This window comes from Zonotrichia albicollis, chromosome 3 (genome assembly GCF_047830755.1).
Source record: "Zonotrichia albicollis isolate bZonAlb1 chromosome 3, bZonAlb1.hap1, whole genome shotgun sequence".
Classification (NCBI taxonomy): domain Eukaryota; kingdom Metazoa; phylum Chordata; class Aves; order Passeriformes; family Passerellidae; genus Zonotrichia; species Zonotrichia albicollis.
The window spans coordinates 97,209,010-97,235,153 of NC_133821.1; the positions used below are offsets into that span (position 1 = coordinate 97,209,010).

The window sequence follows — 26,144 nt, forward strand, 5'->3', positions numbered from 1 at the left end:
AAGACTTATTTTGGCTAATCTCTTTTATCTTCACTTTTCTTAATTTTTCTCTTTCCTGCACCTTCCACCTCCACATTGCTCATGAAACAAAAATATTGGCATTACCATACATAAACTGGCAATGCCAATACAGTAAGCTGCAGTACTGAACACAGCTAGATGAGAAATGTAGTTTGGTTAAGAAGATAGTAGATAAAAAGTTTAAGTTATTAACACATGCTTACTTTCTCTTTGTGTTTTAAGTCTAGCTGGAGACAGTGAACCCTTATGGTTTCAGTCACAATAGATACCACATCTGAAGTGGTCCAACTTCTTGATGAGTTATATATCTAATAAATCATTACTTAACTGCTGATTCTTCAGGGAAAAAATACTTAATGATTGATGAGTGTTAGTGGGATTTTTAAATTCTATTTGGAGTTAGTGTTTTTAGCTAATTTAAAGATTTTAAAGACACATAGAAATTTCAACATTTTTTAAACTTTGTGTTAATATTCAAGTTTCTGCACTGGGAAGGAATGTGAATACAGAGAGGTACTCTCTGTAGACGGATTTAGAAAGCAAATTGATCTTGAAAAATTGGTGACATTGCCTTACAAGAAAAAATAAAATAAGAAAAAGAAAAGAAAAAGAAATGTGTCATTAAGTAGGACATTACATTTTGAAAAGTGTAATGCACTGCTCAGTTACAGAATGACTGACAGCTAGTCAGGTAACAGCTCTCTAGAAGAGGATATGGATGTCACAATAGAACACTAGCTGAACACAAATCATCAGTCACCTCTCTGAAAAAGTCAGACACCTTAAAAGAGCATACATCTGTCTGCAACAGATGGGGAGACATTTTTTCACTTTAATCAACATTTATGAGACCTCAACTGCAAAGCTGTGCCAATTTGACCTGAGTCTTCAAGGAAAATATCAACCAAATAGAAACTATTTCCTTTAAAAAACATTTATAGCAGACAATATTTAGTTTTCAGAAATTTAAGCGAAGGGAAAAGTATAACTCACGTAAGTACTCAGCTGGAGTTTCTGAATATGACAAAATAACATGGCTGTACTGTCAACAATACAATGTTTTTGGACTAAAATGGCACTTCTGTAAAATTTATTTTGGAAGGACTCTTGTTATCTTCACTCCTTGAATAGCTTGGCTAGTAGATATGTGTTCAAAAGTGATAGATTTCAGGAAAGATAGAAGTATCATGTAAACTAAAATATGGCACTTAAGGAGATTTTTATTTTTAGTTCCACAGCCACAAATGACTAGGAAACTGAGCACGAAGCAGTTCTGAGGGTTTGTTGTTCTTTTTTTCTTCATTTCAGTTGTTCTGCTCTGCAAAACTTCTACAAGCTGCCTTAATGGCAATGTACAATATGCCCTATAAGAAAAGTGAAAAGCTAAGACACTAATATGAAATCTTTGGCAAACACAGGAGTTTGTACACAAATTAATCTTGATCCCTTCTTAAAATAAAAAATAACACTGGAGGCAGACAAAAGCAATTATTTTCAAAGCTGGCCAGTCTTAAAACTAAAAAGAAGTCAAATTTACCTCTGAAAGAACAGAACAGATGTTCTGATAAATATGTAGCCTTTTTAACTCTCTGAAATCCAAAAAAAACCAAAGCATAAAGAAATTATAAGAAATCATTAGGAGCAAATAACTGTTAGGAGCAAATAACTCTTTACACACCGATACTCATTAAAAAGACACTAGTAAAAAATACAGAGTAGAAACAATGAAAATTGTAACGTCAAGTTGTTGTTTGGGGGTTTTTTTGGTTCCACAGTTACTTCTGCTTGGCTTCCACTATCATTTGCTTTAACCAAGAGTTAGCTGATGTGTAAAGGAATAACTTAATACCTGCCAATAACGTGGCCTTATTGAGCAGCTCTCATTTTCCTGCTCTTAAGAGACATAAACTGCCAGTGAGACTAAATGGAATGAAATAAAATATGTCTGATGCCAATTCAAAGTTCAACATTTACTTTTCTATCACAGAAAATGTTTACATGTAATAATTAATTCAAGAAGTATTTAAAAATGTAGATGTGGCATAATAAAGAATTATTCTGTTTATATTCCTGTCCTTTAATCACTTTTTAAAAGGAAAGAAACCCCAAGGTTCTTTATGAATTACAAATGTAGATAATACTAAAAAAATAAATACATTTGAGATTATCTTAATGCTATTAATTCTAAATATGGATCTATAATGCCATTTCCAAACTATTTTATTCTCTCTTCATCACTATCAGTGTCTATTTGGTAGACATTTTTATTAGCTAAATAAAAAAATACTTGGATTATATCTGGATATATTGTGCCTCCATAAAACAGTTATAGATAGGTTTAGAATATATGAAGATATATTCTAATGATTTCAATAAAATCTTTACTGGCATATTAATTCTTTAGGTGTTGTGCATATTGCTTTATATGAAAATATATTTGAATCTGGAGACTATCTGACAGCTGCAATAAGACCAATTTTGTCTTTCTTATACTAATAAAGGAGGTGTTTCATTTAGCTTCACAGAAACATTTATCACAGACAAAATAAACGTGAGAAATGACAGCATATTTCTTAATTTTCCAATATATTCTGTATTATCTAGAAAATGATAGTGCAAGCATACATCAATTTTGTTTATAACACTACAAGCTGTCCATCACTATTATAAAAGACTATTCCAAAGTGCTACAACCAAAATTTGTTGTAGGTTTTGTTTTTGTCTCTATTTCTGTACAGAATAACCCTTTTTTGTTTTTATTAAAAATATTTTTCATTATGTGATTGCAAAGATAACCTAAAAACATGAACCAAGGGCAAATATTAATGTGTAGAAAGTCTCAGAAAATGGCTCGTGGATATTAATTCTGCCATTTTGGCTTATTGGAGACCTTTGGACTGTGCTATTAGCATTTTTACACTGCACCAAAAAAGCTGTACTTTTGTCAGAGAGATCAGTGTTCTGTGTCAATAATACCCATTATCATTTTTCTATCTGTTTCATTGAATCTGATTCAAACCCCACCAGCCAATAACTACCAACAGATGATTTCTGCGAATTACAAGACATACACAGACTGAGCAGTTTCTGCCTCACACACAAGGATTCAGCTTACAGATCCAATGAAGATTTCCTCAGGATTTTTGAATTTAGAACACTAATTTGTGAAACCAACTACAGGTTGTCTGAATGCTCGTGCATGCAGAGAAATTGGGGAAAAAGTAAAAATTAGATCTGTATAATTTTGAAAGTTTTTAGACCCTAACACATAAAAAATTCAATAAATAATAGTCAATAGTAGTAGTCTATCACTGTCCTAATGGTTGACAGCTATGACTATATCTTCAATATTTGAAATTTTGTCTGCATATTAATTAAGTACAAGAGGAAGGTAGAGTATTTCTTGAAGGGGAAGTGAATTAATTATGTTCCAAACTGTCACTTAGTTATTCACAGTAAAATGATATGTTGGAACAACACAGGAAGGGTCAAAAACTCCTCACAAATCTTTGATCCCCATATGATGAAGCTGTCCAACCATGAACTTAAAATAAAAGTTGAAGAAAATATTTAAATATTCAAATAATATCTCTTAATATTACTCAAGTCTATTAAAGCTGTCATATAATTTTTAAAAGAAATGGACCCCATTATTCTTTGGGTTTTGGAATATTAAGCAATTCAAATTACTAAAATTACTTTCTATAAAATATTAATTTATTTAAAGAAATTAATAATAATAATTACTAGTATATAATTATAACTAATATTAAATGTTATATAATTAATTATAATAAATAATATTTAAATATGTTTAAAATATTTTTAAAATATTTTTTATTTTTAGGTACTCATATCTTACCTGTTAGAGCAAGAAAAAGACCTGAAACAATTAATTCCAAATACTAGTGATAAAGTCATCATAGTGAGATATTTACAAGAATTACAATTCTTCCATAATGCCTTTATTTTTTTGTAAAACTTCATTAAAGATTGTAAAAAATCATATTTTCTGGCCCTTCTTTTTCAAACTCCTGCTCATATAATCACATACCTTCAAGAATTATTATTAGCATTGTACAGGTCTTAAATGAAAAGCTGCGATTTCTTTAAAATTGTCTGTAAGCATTTGCTTATACTTGAAATGCCACAAACATGCTTGGTCATTCTTATGTCATTAGGAAAGGAAGTGAATGCCTAGTACCTGAGAAATGAATGTATGAACATAATAAATATTCCCAATGTTGCAATCACTTTGGTTAATCAGAGAATCATTTAGGTTGCAAGTGACCTCTGGAAGTAATCTGATTCATTGCCTGGCTCACTGTAGGTACAACTGGAATGATAAAGCTTATTATAATTCAAGTGATTATACTAAATTACCATGAAACTAGCGCAGTAATAAAAATGCCACCTCACTCATTATTTTATCACGTTATTTTAAACCCAATTCAAGAGCTGTATTTCGATTTGCCTAATTAAAAAAAAAAAAACAGCATTAAAAGTAGTTATGCTGAAAACATAGTCTCTTATTTACTTGAATAGAAATGAGACGTGCCCAAACACACACTGTAAAATGATTTTTAAATTTCATCTTTAGAAGGAAGAAAAAAAAAGGCAAATAGAAATTTGTTGAAAAAACAAGTACTTGGGTTGGAATTAAGTATAAATCTAAATAGCTGGCTAGTGTAGTTTGAAAGTATGAGGTAAAATCCTCACATTGCCTGGAGATACAGGAACTGTGAGAGGTCCACAATTTACTGATGCAGAAGCTGGAGGCCAGAAAGGATTATTTATGGTGCAGTAATTGAAATGTGCTCTAAAACACCCAAACGTAGATCTTTACCCATTTATGTCTAAAGGTGCTTCAGGTAATTGATCTCTCACTGTTTTAAGTATAGCTAAAAGAGTTACTCATCAGACTAGCAGTGAGATATCTGCTTAATGACAGATATTCAGGAATTACTGTGTAGCTTTCCCTGATTATAGTCATTTGATGAAAAAATGAACATGTATTTTCCCTTTAGATAACATCAGAGCAGAAAGGCTACTAATTAGACAGACTTATTAACTGACTAATGTAGAAAAAAGTAATTTGTAAGCATTTAGTTTTCTACATTTGCACATATGTAATATGTGCAATACAGTATCTTTTCCTGAAAGATACTGTAAGCGCAGCAGACATAGAATACTTCAAAAGCCACAATTAAAAATAATGATCATTCAGAAGGCTGTTAACAGTCTGATAATGCAGAACAATATTAAGAATTACTATGTTAATTGTGTGAAAGTCTGAATTAAAACATGACACATATACTCTGCCAGTGTGCATACTCCACCTAAGTGCCTTTTTTGCCTTGGAAAAAAACAACTAAATGAACCAACAAACAACTAGGGGGTAGCAAGAATACATTCATTATAGGCAATGTCCTGAATAAAGCAGGTTCTGAAATGACTTTGTTGTGTGGGATTTGTATTTGAATTTCATGAAGATATATAAAATCTTAAAAGGACATTTCTGAGTCTTCATTTGTTTGTCCATTGACCCAATCAAATCCTGCATGTAAAATGTGCCTGCAAATGTCAGGCTTTTCTGTGTGTTATGATGGTTGTACCAGGAGATTAAAAATACATTCACATCAAGGCTTTGATCAAGGGTGCACTTCAGAAACAATCTCGAGTCATCTGCTCTTACTGTGCTTTGATTTGCATCACAGAGCAGTCTCAAAGCAGAGAGGTTCATCTCTTTTCTTGCATAAAAAGATGGAAGGTGCTCTCCAGCCAGTAACAGGCATTCAGGGTAAAGAAACAGTCCACAGTAAAAACTCTGAAATATACACAGTGCGAACCCCATGCCCTTAGCACTAATTGTTCTGCAGTACAAAGCTGCTTGTGGTGCACTGTACCGCTAATGCTGATGTAAACACAGCCTAATTTATTCTCTTAGGACAACTGGAGGCCCTACTTGGGTCTTGTCCTATCTTCCTTTCATTTTTCCACCTGCTGAGATTCTGCTCATGCTCTGCAGATGCAAGTTTCTGCAAGATGTACCTGTGAAGTGAAGAAAGCTGTTAAACAGAAAATGTGTTTTGCATCTTAACTTAAAATCCCTAGATTTTCCTTCTAGAAACTTCTGGATTTTGATTGAATAAATAAATTAGATTTTTTTTATCTACACTTGTATTTTTGCTAATAAATAACTATAGTGAACACAGCTTAGAAGAATGACATCTGCAGAGAGGCTAAAACCTGCATGAACAAAATCCCCCATGGCAGTCTGTGAACTCCATGAAAAGAGAGGTCTTGTGCTTTGCAAAACAGAACAGCCATAAGAGAAGAATCAGACTTGGAGTCCAGAAAAAAAAATATGAATTTCTTATTTCCACAGCTTCAAACTTCACATTTTACAGCATCTGTCATTGTCTTCCACCTATTTAAATACCAAATTTGAAATGAGAACTGCTTAGTGACGAATTAACTCCTCCTAACATGTTTTCCTTCTCAGGCAGAAAGGTGAGTTTCTCTAATGAGCTGGTCTCCATTTTAAACTTTCATTGTAACTAAAGTGATCTACATCTCATTCTTGCAGTGAAGCCTCTGTTTATGCCTCACTTCAATCCTGAATACTTTACCATAGTGCACAGGTCTTTGCTTATACATATTTCAGAAATATCAGTAAGCAAATTATGTTCCAGTGATAATTTATTGCTAAGTAATTATTAAATTACTAAGCTCTTCACTAGGTCAAAAATATTTCCTTTTGTTGTAATGAGCAAAGTTACCACTGATGGTGATGAAGAGGAAAACCATGCTGTGAAATTGGTGTTCTTACTTGTCATCTTAAGAGGAAAGGGGTGATCATTGTAACAGGTGCTTCCTTTTTCTGAAAGGCATGAAAATCTCAAAAGGCATGATGACCCCCATTGTGATTTTAATTTTTATGCAGTAAACTGCCAGTGATGCTTTAGGCTCTCTTTTCCCTTTTCTTAGCAAGACAGTTGAAAAATTAAATGCCTTCCCACGTCCTGGAAAAGAAGTTTCTTCACCAAGCCCCCTTCCCAAGGTAGGAACTTGCCCAGTGGTTCCCTCCTATGTGCATCAGTGAAATTAATACACAGATCTTAATATTTCTGCTTCCTTTAATATAATAGAGGAGTTACTCTATAGCCCTAAGACACGATGAAAGGTGCAAAGAGAAGGCCTTTGAGAACACAATAGTGAGAACAGCTCCATGCAGATACATTAACCCTTTAAACAATTTTAATCAAGAAGAGGATGCCCCACATCTCTAAAGACCAAATCAGTGTATTGTTTTGTGATTTAAACACTGATTAAAATCTGTGAACATAAGCACCCAGAGACTAATAAAACAAGCTGGGAAATACATGAGTTTTAGGCTACATGGTACAATTACAATTAATAAAAAGCACTAAAAATGTTTTAAAAAAATAGACCTTGTTTATTCGTTAAATCAATAGAGTCCATTCAATGGAAAGTGAAGGAAAATAGATTCCAGTTACTAAATGAGAGGTAATTAATCTATGATCTTTAACAAATTGAGAATTCTTATTATTGGAATAGTTTTATCTCAACAAAGATTTCTTTGAGATGATAATTTAATCAGATGCAAAATTTCATACAGCATTTTTGATTTCACCATTACATATAGCTTTTCAATAAAAGAAACCAGTAGTAAATTTTAAGAAATTTTGTCATGCACAAAGGTTATTATTTGTCATTAAATGCATCAATGTCTAATGGAATGGCTGAGGGAGCTGGAGTTGTTTAGTCTGGATAAAATGAAGCTCCCAGGAGACCTTATTACTCTCTACAACTGCTTAAAAAGAAAGCTGTGGCCAGACACAGGCTGATCCCCCAGGTAACAAACAGCAGTACAAGAAGAAAAGGCCTCAAGTTGTGCCAGGTGAGATTTAGATTGGATATCAGGAAAAATTTTTCACTGAAAGGGTCAAGCATTCAACCAGGCTGCCCAGAGATATGGCTGAATTAGCATTCCTGGAGGCATTTAAGGATGTCTGGATGTGTTGCTTAGAGACACGGTTTAGGGGTAGGCTTGGCAGTGCTGGGTTAACAGTTGGACTCAAGGTATTAAAGGTATTTTCCAGTCTAAAAAATTCCACAATTTCCTGAATGATTAAACTTGACAAATTGCATTTATGTATAAAACCAACAGTAAATACCAGTATACACTCAAGAGGAAACAGTATATATCTCCTTCAAATACGTGCAACATTGGAAAAAAAATACCAGTAAGTGTTAGAATACTTTTGAACACAGATTTGGTTTTACTTATGAATTTACTGAAACTCAGCCATACAGCAAATAGTACTAACTTTCCCTTAACTGAATATCATAAATAAAACAACCAGTTTTCTCTTCAAATAATAAGCAGGCAGAAAACAAGAAACATCATTTTTATAGAATCACACTAAGATTTCCTACTGATACTTGCTAATATTTTTAATTTATTTTCAAGGGTCTGATCAATAATCTCTTATTTTTTTTCCACAGAGAACTGGACTAAATTCCTCCTCAAATTCCTCCTCATCTATGTGAAGACACAACTTCTGCAATATCACAAGCTTATTCTGACTCAGACCACATCTAATGTTTAAAATCCACACAGGGTGATCACAATTAAAAATTTGAAAAGGAAGGATTGTCCTGTGCTGGGACAGGAGTTGGACTTGATTATCCTTGTGGGTCCTTTCCAACTCAAGATATTCAATGATTCTGTGATTCTGCAAAAATATCTACTTCCTACTAGAAACAGGAAAATAAAATAGTGAGGCCTATAATCAAAAAATTAAAACTATTCAGTTTATGGTATGAATCTCTGTAAAAAATGATATGCAATACATATCTGGCAAAAATAAATAGGTCCAAAAATCTTAGCAATAATAGGAAGAAAACCTGCAGTGACATTGTCTTTTGCTTTATTTGCATTTATGATATGAATGTACTTTTCTCTGGCTTTGTGAAATTGTTCTTCCTGTGACATTATGATTAAACACTGCTTCATGAACTCCGGTTTATACTGATCAAATCCATCATAAAGGCAGTGACAGCAGAGAAAACTGCAAGGTTCCCTGCCCTCTAGCCAGCACTCTTCTCTGTTCTCTTTACAGAACACCTGAATTATGCTGCAAGCTCTTCACTTGTTACCTTTCCAGGGAGCCTGAAACAGTGATAACAGCTATTAAATAAATGAGGAGTAAAATGTTGTGATAATTGCTGCATGAAAAAGGTCTGGCCAACCTGACAAGCTCTGTCTAAGCCATTCTTCCCCTGGATACAGAGATGAGAACAGTAATCAAATCCAGTATTTTCCCTGCAAGTTCTGTCTCACAACAATACTGGAAAATATAAGGAATGAAAAGAAAAACCTTTAAACAGGTCACTTCCTGCTGAAAACAGGGCAATAATGCAAAAAAAAAAAAATGCATAGAAGCTGAGTAATGACTGAAGATGTGATAAAGAAGCACTTATTATTTTCTAGTGCAGTAAATTAGCATTAAGCACTTGTAGATCTCATGTGTAAATCTTATTTTCACTTTTAACTTTATGGGTGATATTTTTAGAAACATATAGGGGCATGTTTTAAAAGGGTAGTTAACCTTTTTTTCTGCACACTGTTACAAGAATTAACTATTAAACAAGTCAACTAAACAAAACAACTATTAAACAACTATTAAAAAATGACTAACACATAGACGTGGCTGACTGATATAGACCCTAAGGCTCATAAACCCAAGGGCTTTTAGATATTACCTGCTAAATTGAAAGCTATGTTCCAAAAATAGTGTAAAGAGCCTGTTACCTGTACTGTAGATCAAATCAATGCTCAAATACTCAATGCTCAAGCCAACTGAAGCTGAGGATAGGAAGGACAAGGTTCTTGGGTTTGACTATGGTGGTGCCTCTTAAATCTTTTTAGAAATCCACCAAGTGCTGAACTGCTGCTCTTTTTCTAACATACTTCAAGTCTACATGACACTTTGAAAATCTTTTAATTCTATCATAACTTACTATAAACCTTGTTATAGTTCAAGACTAAGTAAAAACTCCAATAAATAGAATTACATCCTTCCCCTTTTATACCATTTTCCTGAAATCTGCAATTTACACACCTGGATAATAATTTGGTCCTCCATTTATTTCTCTCTCTACAATAGGTCTTAAAAATATGAGTCTCCTGTTTAATATTACACCAAAGTGAGGTCATTAAATGAAGTCCTAAAAAATGTATTATGTAAATACTTGCAGGTTTCTATTAACTGTGATACCAACATGAAATCTATACTATTGCTAAAGTAAAGTGAGAGATAGTAACTATTATTAGAAAATGATAATATTTTTAGAATCATCTATCAGTTCACTATGCAAACTGTGAATTTCTCAGATTTTTCTATTCTTTGCCTAGAAGCTATCAGCTGACATTTTCCCAGTAGAAAATGTACCCAAGTAATAATCTACAAGAGAAGATAAATGGTGAGAAACACATAAAAAGAACACCAACACTCATGTTCCAAGGCAAGGCAAATGAATGTGCTTTGTGATGTAACAAAGAACTACAGGAGCATAAAATATTCGGCAGCACTTGCCTCCTTGTGCAGTAAATGTGGGTTTATGGCCTCATTACCAACCCCATCCGGCTGCACAGTGTCTGTACAAAGATATTTTATGCTGAAAACTTGAAAAGTGAAAAAAATGCACAGGGAAAAAAAGGAATATAAGCAAAAACTTCAAGGACATTTTTCAGGTATTATATACTATCAATAGTCGCAGACACTCCAGGAAAAATGAGAAAAATGTACACACACAACCTTGATATTTTTGATTTACAAAGATGATGACTTAATGGTAAATAAACCTAATAGTTCTTATCAAGGAAATTAAAAATAATTTGTAGAATAAACAAAGGGAAGAGAAAAAGTGGAGATTTAGTTTTAGGATTTTATTAACACAGTGCCAGAATGTTGTCATTTGATGCACACTCTGTAAGGAGTATTTCCTGTTCAAAAAGAAAAGCCCAAATGGGAATTAAATAAGAGAATCGTAATGATTTTATGTTGCTCTATTTATATATTTGTATTATGCAAGTAAAACATTCCAATGTTTATTTGCATGTGTCTATATGTTCAGGAGTGATGACAAATACATTGATTTGAATTCTATACTATGTGGAAAGAAAGTGTCTTGTATTTAGATATATTTAAAGCATATTCAGCTGTGGCTTAGAAAGAGTAATTGATTCTCTGTTTAATAAAGTTGTCTGAATCCCTTTTACTACGAAGAAATTGAGTGTAAATAAGGTTTTTTGTGTGTGTGGCATAATATGTCACAACACCAACGGGTACATTGTTCTGTTGAAAAGTATTGTAATTACATTAAGAAACTATGAATAAAAACTTCTTGTTCTGCTTAAAATTAAAAGTTAACATTTTAGCTGACCATTCTTTTATCAGTTTTTAAACTCCATTTAAGTGATGAATATTAGTAGGATTCTATATTTGAACACTGTATATATTTTTTTTTTGCTTTCTGAAAATACATAAAGTGAAAAGAAAGAAAAGATTAAAGCTAAACCAGAAAAAATACATTGATGGAGATCAAAACAGCAAAAAAGAAGAAACTGAGGCAGACCAACATGAAAGGACAAATCACATGGGAGGACGGAAATGATGGAGGAATCGGAAGTGCATGAGCAGCTAATAAAATTCTCTGTTAAAAAAAAGCTGAAGGCAACAACCCAACACTCAGCAACAAATGAAGTATGTACATGGCAGTGACTGGATAATAAATGTCAACGATAGAAGTGAAGCTGTACATGTTTTTTTTTAATGGTTTTATTTTCCCACTTTTTTAAGTGGGAAAAACTATCTCTGGTAATTGAAAAACAAAAAGTCACTTATGTGTTAAACAGACTTGAGTGGGAGGGGGTGCATTTTTTGAGTAGGGGATTTTTTAAGCTATAAAATAAAAATTCAAAGAGAAATAGTCTGGTTTTGTTTTTCAAGATACAGACTAAAATAATGGTGAAGTTTTCAGATATACAGTCTCTATATATGAGAAAGGCAAACACTTTTGCTGCATTAAGTATTCACCTAAAAAGTCACAATAATGGATTTATATAATTCTGACCCAAGCAGATACAAAAGAAACATATCACAGTGAAAATATCACATTTTGCTTTCTTTTGACAGGGTCCTCAATCTGGTATTAGAACATGAAGAAATGGATGCATCTAACTTTAAAAAAAAAGCATACATTTTTTATTCAACAAAATCATTTTGATCACTTCTAAGGATTTGATTTTTGGTTTGTTTGTTGTTTGCTGACTTTTTTTGGACACTGAAACTTTTGTTTGCCTTGAGCATTGCTTTACCATCTAGTACATTCCAACTGCTTGTCTGAATTATGGACTTGTTATAAAATCAAACACAATATCACAGCAAATGTACTGCTAAATCCCTCTTTTTCAGCTTTTCCATTCTTTCATGTGTATGCTTCTATAGCTTTTTTTTTTTTCCAGAAGTCTTACTGGTTGTTTTTTCCCCTAAACTGCCATTTCCAACTCAAGATGTCATACTTAGGTCCATATGAGTCTCATAAAATTCCCATCCTACAGCTAAATCTCAGTTGTGTGAATCTAGCTGATATCCTGAAAGCACATATGAGATACTGAAGACAGATAAGGCTCAGTAGTCAGTTTCCTTTGCTCAAAAAGAGCATGGAAGAAAGGTCAAAGGGAAGGTAAATAATAAGAAATAATAACTGTCAGCCTGTATTTGTGACAATGACCTTATGAGGCAAAAAACTTTAGCGTTTGGTGGTTTCTGGCACTTGATGTTACAAATCACTTGAGAAAAATAAAGCAAATGCCTCAGGAAATAACACCAGTGGCATCAAGACTGCTCCTCAGGTTAGCTTTTCTTGCCAACCAGGAAATACTTTCCTTGCATAGCAGGAAATTTGTGCTTGGATGCTTTTGTCATGAGATGAGTATTGATCCCATGCATCCATCTTCCATGACTATCTCCAGTTTGAAGAAAACAAGAGTCAAAATTTCTTGTAATCAATGCTCAAACGAGACATCTAAACTCAATATAGAAAGTGGCTTTGATTTGGGTTTATCAGTTCCATCAAAATTCTCAGAAATAAATGTAATAATGTATGAGAGATTTTCTTCAACAGTTTAACTCTGGTATAACCCCAGTCTAAAGTGATGTTATTTCATTCCATATATATGGCCATTTTGGGACCCTTCCCATTTAATCTATGCAGGGATCTATCCTTCATCTAAAGTAGCACATTTTCTTCCACACCACCATGTATATACCAAACCTTACAGGGTGACATTTTGAATGTCTAAATCCCCTTTGGTTCTGATACAGTAAGAGCAAGCAAAGCCCAGTGCTGATTTAGTTGATCAGCCTCTAGTGGAGTGCTTTAGGAGGAGGTGAAGCCCTGCTCTGACTCTACTGACTATTCCACAGATGTACATCAAGTATAATCAGAGTTCAGACATGCAGGACCCACACATGCAAATCAAAGTCCATTCTAAGTGTCTTCAGTGTTAAAATGGTGTATTTTGTTCCAGCTCTAACATCTCAATCACATGATGTTTTGAAAGGTAAAAAGGTCAACATTGTTAATAAAAATCATGATGTTACAATTACTATACACAAAACACACACCCATCAAAAATATACGATTTTTAAAAGTAAACTGTGATTGCTTTTTTCACAATATAAATATTTTTTTATAACACATGTATATGGAGCTCTGTGACACAATTTATGCACATGAATTCAAATTGAAGATGAACATATACTGTAGGGAATCAGTTAAATATAACATGATTTTTCCAGTAGGTTTATAAGTACCTTTTGCACATTATACCAAAATTTACAAACACCTTTTTTTGTTTTTGAAATGTATTTAATACTATAAAATCAATGCTACCCTGGAAGTCTTGTATGAGATTTTAAGACATTGAGAATTAAAAATCTCATCCTTATAGTGCAACAAGAATTTTGTGATGTGAATGCTTTAGATATTTTGTCTTCCAAAATTGTAATCCTCAATTATGAAAAAATTAAATAAGTACACAAGCCTATTTCATGGCAAGAGGGAACCTAACCAGTATTCATTTATTTCATTACTAGAGCCTTAGTAATTTAAATTCTAAACTATGTGAATTCTTTGTCAATGATGTTATAGCCCCCTAAAATCAAAGACGCCATTCTGGCAAATAAAAAAAAAAGTTTAAATTTGAACATGTACATTCACAGATGGCATAAAGCTTTAACACTGTATGAAGAAGACAAGTGAATACAAATTGCTACTTTCATTTTTCACTGCCATGGGAAATATCTGTTTTAGAAAGATGTTACTGTATTTGTAGGATGCAGAAGGCATAGGATGTAAAAATGAGGCAATACTAAATTCACAATGACTGTCCTTCACTCTATTAAATCCTAATAATTGTGAAATAGTAATTGAGTAATCACAAGCACAAAATGGTACACTGCCATGAGTACACAAAAGTTTAGTGAAAGTAGTTCCTAGATCTACATATTTTTGATCCTCAAGATGTCTGCAACTTAAAAGGGTGACACAGAGTGAGAGGATAAATTCTTCAGATAAAATTAACTTTTTTAGGATTATGGTAATAATCTCCTAGGGATGAGCTATCTGGTGCTAAGCAAGAGATTATTCCCCAGTCAGAATACAGTTACACTGCAGGTTCTGTAGATGCTAAATTGCCTTTTATGTGTGGCAGGATGATCTGATCAGCCAGTTGGAGAGACAGGAGCCTTGTCTATAATGAAACTTTGAAGAAATGAAATGTGCCCTGTTTAAGGGCACATTCTCAAAAATCCCACTCTAATATTAAGTCTCCTAATTGGACAAAACACAGTTTCTGAATTCATTGCAGAGCATTATATATACATAAGCTACTTATATGGAACACAAGTGTCACTAACAGATCATGTCTGAGCTACCACAAACTTTTGAAACAATCCATGAATCAGCAAGATAATCTCACTCAATCCCCCTGCATATTACCATAAGCTACCTAGTAAGATTGCACTTTTAAAGCATATTGCAAGAATAAATTATCTTAAAATAAATTATCTAAAAATCAACTGTAACAGTATGTGAATTCCCTAGGTGTGAACTGGGCAAAGATTTTCTGAATAAAAATGTTGCTTTGAAGTTCCCCAGCTATGTGCTTTGAAAGGCAATAAATCAGAAATGCCATTTTATACCAACATATTTTTATGCCAACATATTGAGGCATAATCCAACTTTATACAAATACCTGAGAGCTCAGACCCATAAAACTGTACGTGAAGTTTCCCACTCTCACTATAATTAACTTTAATATCTTCAGTTGTGTCAATTGTAGTGAATAACTTCTACTTTTTATAGAAGAAAGAAGTTGCTAGGCTCAAACAAATACTTAATATATCTGTGCTTTGTATGGTGCAGAAAGCACTGCCTTCAGTAAAAACTCCTGTAACTGGGACACAGTCTTTATTTACCAGGTCATTAAACTTAGTAATATTGCAGCCCATAGCACGTCTACTATACCACAACCAGCAATCAGTCAGGAAAATATTGGGCAAAATTAGGCATCTGTGCTGAAGGAACAATGCCATAATGCAACAAATCTTGTTGTCCAATAGACACACTGGGGCTGAGCCCCTGCAATGTTACCATAAAACAGTGAAAACAGCAGGAAATCCAAGGCAGTAAATATCCACAGTCTGGAGAAGGAATTGAAACAGCAAGGGGTAGAGGCATGGTTAATACATAATCTAATGAGATTATACTAACAGTAAGGAAGGAGCAAAGAGAACATCAGCATGTCCTCAAAAAAGTTCAAAGTAACTGATTCTAGAAAGCTGAGAAATTGCATAACAGAAGAGCTAAAACAATGAAGTTGTAAAAAATTACAGCATGCACTTGACACAGTCACGAGCATCATAAAGTTGTATTTGCAAGTAATAAAAGTCTAATAAATGACTCAGTAGGATGCTGATCAAAAGCTGCAATAAGTGGGATCCAGACGAAACAAATAAATGGTTAAGGAAGAAATAAGCAGGAAGACCTCTGAACAGGAGAAGACTAAAATTTAGATTTCTGTGTTGCTCAGAAAAAGGCAAATAAATCTTAGAAAAACATTTAACTTTAAATGATCTTGACACAGTTGGCTAAGACAAGAAACTATGCTACTGTCTCTGTAGGATGTTGAAATTTGTTTTCATTTTGAATTTGCACTAAAAATCTGTCCCCATGCCAGGACCAGAATGCAAATTTTAGAAATTTTTTCCATTAAAAAAAATTTAAATATTCCAGCTCATTATGGTTTTGGGATGGTTTTTTTGGGTGTTGTTTGTTTGATTTGTTGGGCTTTTTTGTTTTGTTGGTTTTTGTTTTCTCTGTGGTTTTCAGGGGAGATTTTTTTTTTTTTGTGGAAGGAAACCTAGAAATCTCTTTTAATGCATTATCCTCTTCAAAATTCACTGAATGTTATGTTAAGAGGAAACACTATCTTATCTTTAAAATTCTACTTGCAACCTAACCTGATAAAAGGCCACAAATTCACTTTTAGAGTAAGTCAAAAGTAATTTAAAATACAGAGAAACAATATGTCATGAGCTGTCTGCTTCCTGGAAAAGAAATTCAACAGGACCCTAAGCAGTCTGATAAATATTTTCAAATCTGCAAGTCAAAAGAGTAGATTCCTCAAAGTAATTCTAAAATCAGACATACAGTACAAAGTTCAAATTTCAAGAGTTCTGTCATTCTCCAATTAAAGTCAAGGGTGAAAATCTTCAAAACTTTCAACATATCTTAAAATAATTTCATTGTTTTGAAAACCTGAAAATTATTTTGGTAATTGATTTTTTTTTTAAAGTTCATAGATGTCGGATCTCAAGATCTCAGTCCTGAGATGCTGAGCCTCCGAGACCCTGGGGGGGCTCGGGAGTCCTGGAATGTTGCCAGAAGTGTCTGGTAGCTGGACTTTAACCCTACACAGGAGACGACAAGGATGAGGGCTTCACCGGGTGAGTGGTGAAGGGATTAGTTAATTAGAGGGTGAGACACAAGGTTTAGGATTTATGTACAGGGGGGTTTAGAGGAGCAAGATGGAGGAATTGGGGTGTGTCCTGCCCTCCTTCTTCTTCCTCCTCTCCTCCATCTTCTTTGGCCACGGTGGCACCTTTGGATTGGTTATTACTAAGAGTACACCGAGTTATAAGAATAGATGGTATTGGGGAAAAATGATAAATATTGTACACGTCACAATGGGTATAAAGATAGGTGCCTGCCCCGGAGGAAGGAGAGACAGTGTGCCCATGGCTGACTGCTGAGCGGATCTTTGTTAGGCTGAAAGAACATCTTTTAGATAAACAATTAATAAACATAAAACCAGAAAGAAGAACTGAAGCCTCTTCTCGTCCTTCGATACGCGTGGTGCCCCAAGGCCACCCTCAGGCCTTCCCAGGCCCCTCAAACAGCCGAGATAAACAGGACACATAGATTTCAAAATGCTAGCAATATTTTTTTAGTAAAAAGAAGTAGTGTTCCATTCAATCAGATAGTCTGTAAAGTAAAATGATTTTCTTTCACATCTTTTATTAACTGAAAGGGTAGGTATTAACTGCCATTGCAGTTATTTGGGAATAGAAATCCCAATACAAAAATGATGTAGACTTCATGTGAAAGCAACCTAAAGATACTGTAAGCCTTAAGTAAGTCTCATTTTAATACTTCACATTTACAGTCATCATGGTCCTAAAGCAACTACAGTCTTTCCAAGAGATATCAAATTAAGAAAATTCTTCCTTGCTTGCGCTGCTAGACAAATGCAAGTTCAATAAAAAGGTAACCCATTCAATATTGCCCATCATGTTAAAAACGAAAGACTTAAAAGTTACACCTGTTTGCCTCATGCTGGGATTATCTCTGTCTGTTAGCATGTCTTTACCTTCCACAGAGTGGATATAACAAGTGTTAATTTTTTTCTGGGTAAAAGCTCCAAGTGTTTACTCAGACTTCATAATTTTGAACATAACATAATTTATCTGTCTGGGTGTGCAATTCCTCCTGTTGATTCCTGTGTCTGATGAACTAGCAAACTGCCCAAAGATCTCTACTTAAGAGTAGTGTTTGTTCAAGTCCAAATTAATCCACACCAATCTCATTAAGTTCTGCACTCCTAAAATTCTAAATTCACTGAGAAAGATAAGTTGTGTAGAATGAAGAGAACTTGTGCATTATTGTAGTAGATAGGGGTTTACTGGTTTTCATAGGAAAGTCTGAGTCCCATAGAAAACACACTCTGGACAGTTTAACAGCATAGTCAGTACCAATTTTTCTACTTAAAATTAAAATTAACTGAATAAAGAAAACATGAAGATGCCAATACGCTCCTCTATTTTAGGGAATTTTAACTTTTTTTAAAATACACATTTAATTTTTCTCTTACAAAAATATACTATGTTTTGCAAAATCAACAAGACAGCACACTACTGAATATAAATTTGAGTAGATTAAATTTTCTTACATTTTCCATAATTTAAATGTTTTTCTATATTTAAAAATGCAAAGTAATTTACTAATTTCTATAAAATGCAATTATTTTAAAGTCAAAGGCCTCCTAGGAGAAATATTCACATCTAATACTATTTAAAATAAAATATAGTAGGTCAGTTTGGAACTGAAAACAGCTTTTTCTGTTCTGCGAGAAGTCCCACTACAGTAAGTCTTTCTCAATATGGTAGTCTTGCACTTTTGCCCATTTTTCCTGAATACATATCTTTACTGAGCCAAACTGAATCCTCTTTAAGAAAAAAGCGAATTTAATTAACTTCACAAAGCAACAGAATTTAAATCTCAAAAATATGCTATGAAAGCATGAAGGAAATTTATCTTTTCTGCAGCTCAATATTTTCACTTAATTACGGTAAAATATTTTTTTTTTCTTAACTACTTTAAAGAATTCAAGAATACAGTCTTCCAAAAAGCTGCACTGGAGCACAGGAAATATATGGTTTGCAATGATGAAAGTACATATAGATCATACATTCCCTGCCATATAACGAGTCATTTATTCAGCATTTCATTACACAGAAGCACAATATAAGTAAAGTACTTCTTCAACTTCTCTTTTTTTTTTTTTTTCTTTCAGGTAGGGTGTTTCCGTCCTTTACTGATTTTATAGAAAAGCAGTAAAAATATTCTGTTAGAACCACTATCCTATGCAATTAGATTACTAATTCATAGTTATGTACTAAGAATCATTACTGGAAAACAGTGGATTACAAAATATGCAGATAGCAAAATAACTAACAACTCTCAAAATACTTACATGTAATGTACAGTTTTTATGACAAGAAATCTTATCTTAAGATTCAACAGTGATTAAGTATCAAGGCACAACATGAAAAATTCACTATTAACTTAATTAGCAATGTGGAATTTTGATTATGATTTTCTGTACTTCATTAAAAATGTAATTAAAACTTGAAAATTTTAAGTAGACCTATTACTCTGAGTGGATATTTTCACACATGCTACTTTTCTCCTCTCTAGTGCCCAGTGTACTTTTGTAACAACTCTGCTCTGTTCCTTTTTGTGTTTAAATGAACAGACAGACTTGCATGTGTTCATGCACTTCTGCAAATATATATAAAATATTTTAAAGACAAATCCAAAACTCATTTGAGACAAGAGAAAAAGCATACCTTTTCTGGATCAGTTGTTGTAATGACCCACACACAGTGTGCGTTGTCTTCATATTGAACCGGGTAATTTGGTGATGTGATAATGCCACTCGGTCCACGTAAATTAGAACCACATGTTCTAGCTAAAATGATAACCAACAAACCAGATTGCCTTAGACTGGATGCTCTGTTTAAAATAAATATTATAAAATTGCCACAGCATTAGCAACAGCTTGCCATGAAAGTGTTAATATGCTGATATATTCCAAAACAATCTACCCTTAAAGATATTTCAGGCAGACAAAAAAAAAAAAAAAAAGAAAATTTATCTACAGGGGAAGAAATGAGAACTTTTCAATTTAATCAGCCCAACATCTACAATATCTTATTCTTACTGCATATAGATTAAATACTCAAAATTATCATATCAATACTCTGTTTGGAGAAAGATTTACCCTTTCCAAATGGATGGAGGGAGCCTTCTACCCATGAATGTAAGGGCCAGTATGTGCTTTCGTTCATGATTTCCCCATGACTTGGAGAAAGAAACACATGAATCTCAATATTTATGTAACTGCATGTCCTTAACCTAATCATGACCCTCTGTGGTGTCTCAGATCTTTACACCTCAGGAAATATAATTAGAAAGAAAAAAATATAAAATGGTTCAAGGCAGTATGCAGTCTGACTTTGGTAAAGCAGATTTAGTTCTGAAACCATCACAATCTCTCTGTCACATTCAGCAAACCCAGATAGTCAGCATTTAAAAATATATTACTTAACATACTCAGTTATCTTTTAAAGAGCATTAAGGATAGATTTTAGAAGAAAATTCAAATTTCTGAAAGCATTTAAGTAATTAGAAGTATTTAAAATATTTAGACATATCATTTCCAGTGACACAGATTTACAGAACTCAGAATATTTCAAAAGGTCATTGTCATGCTTATGGTATTACAGTACTTTGTAAAAATGCTAAACAGAGAGTCTAGATCATAACATTTCTAAGTATATACTTTGTAGAATTTCTTAGATACAAATCTCAGAATCTCAGAATCTATCCATATATATTCCATTACCTTTTAATGAAATGCAGTACCTTCAGTTACTTAAGTTTCAGTACAGGCAAGAGGAATGATTAGATTCTTTAAAAATTTGGTCATTCTTTTTCTGAATATTGGAATAAAACACACAATATGTCTCTGGTACTTTAGAAAATTTCAGTTTTCATCTCTCTCTGTGGCTGCCTCCATTCTAAAGCATGAAATATAGATATTTCTTTACTTCATGAACTGCTGGGAGGAAGCCTGATCTTCTCCATGAGTAGAAGTGTGATTGTTACAAGTAGGAAAAAAGGAACTAGATGAAACTAACTATCAGATTTTCTATCCTAACATCACAATTTACTACCAAAACTTGGTTCTTTATTATGATATGAGAGACTAGGCTTTGAGAACTTGTTATAATTCTATGACAAGGTAAATCAACTAGAAATCCATTTTCTGAGAAAATGTTTGCCTATGTCTGTGACAGTGTAACTAGATGATCTTTAAGTTCCCTTCTGTCATGTCTTAATTCGTACTACTTTTTTTCTTTTAGTTACTATTAATAACATTTTCTTTATACCCTTTTAAAGTTTTAAACTTTACCTTTCTCCTAATCCTATCTCACAACAAAAAGTACACTAGTAATTAGCCAACACCAAACCTGCCACACTCATCAACACTTTAATTAAAAAAATCTGAAAATTAGTAAAATCTCAAATTAACAAATCAAAACCACTACACTTTCCAACCCTAATCCATGATTACATGAATCCAAAAGATTCCATGTTTATGACCAAAACTGTCTTAACAGCCACTCACCAATTTAAGTCTCAGATATCTCACATGGAAATCTTCTGTTACAATCCCAGCAGAAGTCTAAACAAACCCCTCATCTACACAGGAAATTCTACAATAGCATCATTTAACAGTTATAAAAAAGGTGCCTGTACTTAACATGGAAAAAGAAAGTCACAGGGTCACTTAGGTTAGCAAAGAGGTCTGGTCATCACGAAACCATGTCCCTAAGTGTCACAAAAAGCTCATCACATTTAAGGATGCCGCACTATGCTGCCTACTAACAATACAGAAAGCTTGACACTTTGCTGCTGTATTAAGCAATCTGTATTCTTTTAATTGAGGGAATAACAAGGACAAGATAATGGGATCTGAAATACAGGGCATTTTCTTTCTAGTAACTGCTAGAAACACTATACCTCCAGGACCATAACTATCACACAATCTATTACTTTATTTTCAATTCCTCCTGCCTAAAGTCTGCTACAGCAGACACTAATCCAGAGGGGCAACTTTGTAGCAATAAAAACACCAGTCAGTCCCTCCTGTAGCTGTCCTCAAAGAAGAAAGGCTAAGAAACATCTCCCCTGTAGAGAGATTTTAGATTCAAGCTGTTACTCCTTTACCTTTCTCCTATTCAAAGTTCTAAGATAAGGCTAAAAGGATAGGGAGGGGAAAGGAGTAAAGCCAAGCAAGAAGACAACTGAAGTTGAGCCCTGAGGTCTGTTTAGGAAATGAATTATTGCAAAAGATTGCACAAAAATGTTAGATAGCCTTGTATTCTGCCTACAGGAAGCAGGAATGGATCACTGTAAGATTTTTGTTTGGAATTAAAGGAAACTGGGAGCATTCACATCAGCACCAAGCTAATGTATGCAGTGTCTGGGGCCTCCCTACATGTGACCCTGGTGTGGTCCATTCTTTATTTTTTCCTATACACCTCAGATCTGATGTACTTTGGAAGCACTTATATATTTTTCTGTGCTTTTCTTGAAGACAGTAGATTGCAATGGAAAAACATAGAAAGCATCAAAAAGCCACTTCCCCTGTTCCTCATTAAAAGTGGGGTGGGCAGGAATTAAAAGCAGGGGGGTCTAAATGCAAAACCATTTAGAAATACGTTAGAAGGTCAGGTTTTACGTAAAGTTGAGCAAAATAGATGAACAGAAAGGAATTTACTGAAAAATCAGGACTAGGTAAATATCTGTGACTGACAAAAACATTGTGTGATAGTGAGAATCTCATATTTAGTAATTAATTTAGAAAAAATTAACATAAACCTAACCAATCAGTTCTATTTAAAGTAAGTTTATCATGACAAAAAGATAGACTAAGTGAAATTAAAGCTATTTAAGTGAAATTTGTTCCCTAAATTGATAGTCTTTCTACACATTTGATTGCATACTTCAAGCTACATCTTTGCATACTTCAAGCAAAAATCTTTGTACATTTATAATGAAATATACACATATACGTGAGATATTTTTCCCTGTTTTAGTTTGCTTAGTTTTGAATTTAATTGCAGCAAAAACTATAAATTACCCTTCCAAACTTCACAAAAAAATTCCAAAGAATTGCAGTTACCTCTGCAAATTGGCCTGTGGTCACTCCAGGCAGCCAGTGTATCTGTCACTCTCTGGCAAGTGATGCTCTTAGAACCTTGCAGCACATAATTGTCCTCACAGGAAAACTGTACACTTGCACCCACCCTAGGAGAAAAAGGGGAGAAAGAAGGAAGGAATTAAACATGTTTTAATATCAACATTCTCAAATAAATGTAAATATTGCCAAATGACTATATTTCCAGATCCAAACAAAAAAATTCATGTGCTCTATCAATATTGTATTCATAAAAAAACAACTTATACTCTAGGGAAAAGGTCTATTATTCAGTTTGCCCACATTTTAGGGAATACAAAACAATTGTGACACTAAATTCTTTTACAGTATGAGTTCAATGAATATATGAATATATATTTTATCTAATAAAATATAAATCAATTTTTATATATCAATCAAAAATATATACAATTCTTTCTGGCAACAGAACTTAATTAATAATTTCAACATTGCTATATTCACTCAAATGAGAGAATAAACAATTTGGACATTTTTCAAAACATAAAAGCAGGAAATACTAATTTTATTCAGTGGCAGAAAATTCATTAACTATTCCTGACCCTGTTGAAATTTCCTCTAAAACATTTCATTAAACTATAAATTGTTTAGGACTGAAATTTGACTATTACACTTGTAACACTGAAATATATCCTTTTGGAATTACTTATGCTGCCCAATTATTATGAAGATTTTAAAAAACTGTATACACTTATGGTCTATATCACAGAGAGTTTACCTAAACAGTATTTACATATCTGGTTCCATTTATTATTTGTGACATTCTTTGTTCCCTGCCATAATCAACTGGTTCTGCTGTTTGTTTTCTTGCACTTTTAAAATTTGTATTTGATAGTCCCGTGTCATGAAGTAAGTGAACTCAACAAAGCAGATTTCTCAGTTTAGTCTCTGTGAGTTGTTGAGTCCTAAACACCAGGGGATTGCTGTATGGCACTCAGGAGGCTCCATGCTATAAACTGTGCTGGGAAGAACTGCATGTAATGCCATTCACTATCACAAGCTCATTCCCACCCTTCATGGACAAGTATTTTCTTGGCTTCTCAGGCAATCTCATAAATGCTAACTGCATTGTTTATTGATATTATGTGGTTCTATTGTACTTTTTCATTCTGTCAGAAAACTTTTTTAGGACTTTGTTTTGGTTAATTTTAAAGTTTTAGTATGATGCTTCAAATCTCAAAAAGCTTTGAAAACTGCTTTTCCTGTCACTTTGTTCTTGAGCTGTTAAATAAGAAAACTCAGAAAGGCAGGGAAAATATTGGCCTTTTTCTTCCATAATTTATGCAAAATGCTAAAATTCTTGAAAAGTAATGTAAGTTTCTAAAATTGTCTTTATTTTATACTTGTCATAATCTTCAGAACATTCTTAAAGCCCTCAGAAAAAGAGACCAAGTAATTTTTGAAAAAAAAAATCTCAAATTAATAAAATTTAGTTTATTTTATTGGTAAAGAAAATATTACTCATTAATCTGACATTTTAATGCCATAAACACATTTTTTTAATGGCATTTCCTCCTATTTTTTAGAATTAGGATCTCTGTGTTTCTTTTTCTTGGAAAAAAACCCCAAGCTGTTATCTAGCAGTGATAAACAGAAATTGAGAAGTAAAGTATTTAAAAATCACATTGGATGAAGACCATGCCACAAATGTAATGATGCATGAAGCAACATGAAAACCAACATTTCCCTTAAGTTTGCTACCATCAAGGCACATAAGGAGAATTACAAAACTGTGCACATACAAAAACACAGAATGAAATTAAATGTACAATTACTGGCTGTCTCCAATAGCAATTAATAATTTAAAATGCCTGAACATCCCTCTCAGAAAGAAAAAACAGGAGAGAGGGAGATGAACAGGAGGAATACAAATAATTTTATGTCTAATGCAGCAAGGTAAGGATTTTATATTTAGATTGTGTTGTGATCATTGCAGAAATACTTTTAAAGTTTTTATTAATGCATAGATAAAACATTACACACTAAGCTATACACTCGTGATGATTCAATTTGTTTCGATATTTTTCTACAAATGTACTTCAGGGGGTTGGGGTGTTTTTTCCTAAAGCTCTGGAAATAGCTTGTATCTAAGGATATAATGGCAATTAATGTGAACTTGATATGTTTTGCACAGTGGGTATAATCTTCTGAAATATCTGAACACAAACTAAAGTACACAAAATAAATATGCTAAATACAACATGATAAAAACAAAGAAGAAACATAGCAAAAAAGTCACATTAAAGAGCAAGGCACAAAGTACTCAAAGTTCCTTATGGATCTAAAGAAGCATCTCAGGAGAGGGGATGCATCTGGATCACAGTCTACAATAAAACAATTCTCACATCGAAATTTCTGAGTCTCTCCATTGATTAATCTTGACAGTTTCCCATTTAAAAAGAGGACATCCTTTTGAAGATGTCTTATAGCTTGTTTGATATGTGATTTCAAAGAAAATTCCTAGTTCATTTAATATCCACTAGTTAAGAATGAAAGGTTTTAATTGAGTTTGGGGAGTTTTGTTGGTTTTTTGTTTTATTTTGTTTTGTTTTGTTTTTCTCATCTCCACCTCAATAGTCACTGAGCAAATCTGTGAGAACCAGAAGTCTTGTGTTTTGCTTTGGTACTTCTCTCTGTAAACTTTGAACACAAGGAAGAAATCTGCTTCCTCATTTTTCTTTTTCTATTTTAAATTTGAACTCCATCCAAAAATAATTTGTGGGTTTGTAAAGAAGGCTAGAATTTGACTGGAAGAAGATATTTAAAAAAAGAAAATACTAACATGAAAAATTTAATTTAATTTTCAAAATTTGTTTTGGAAATTTAAAAGCCATTTGTTTTACAAGCGTTGGTGAAATTGTGGGAAATGACTGCATTT

At 33.2% G+C, this 26,144-nt stretch overlaps 1 protein-coding gene across 2 annotated transcripts in view; it reads right to left on the reverse strand.

Annotated features, from left to right (window-relative positions):
• CSMD1 (CUB and Sushi multiple domains 1) overlaps nucleotides 1–26,144 on the reverse strand; it is a 1,059,975-nt gene that overhangs the window by 296,970 nt on the left and 736,861 nt on the right. For both annotated transcript variants that reach the window (XM_074538179.1, XM_074538178.1), the window contains exons 9-10: nucleotides 23,213–23,337; nucleotides 19,809–19,930 (exon numbers count right to left, since the gene is read on the reverse strand). In XM_074538179.1, coding sequence (XP_074394280.1) covers nucleotides 19,809–19,930; nucleotides 23,213–23,337 — 247 coding nt within the window. The remainder of the gene's footprint in view (nucleotides 1–19,808; nucleotides 19,931–23,212; nucleotides 23,338–26,144) is intronic.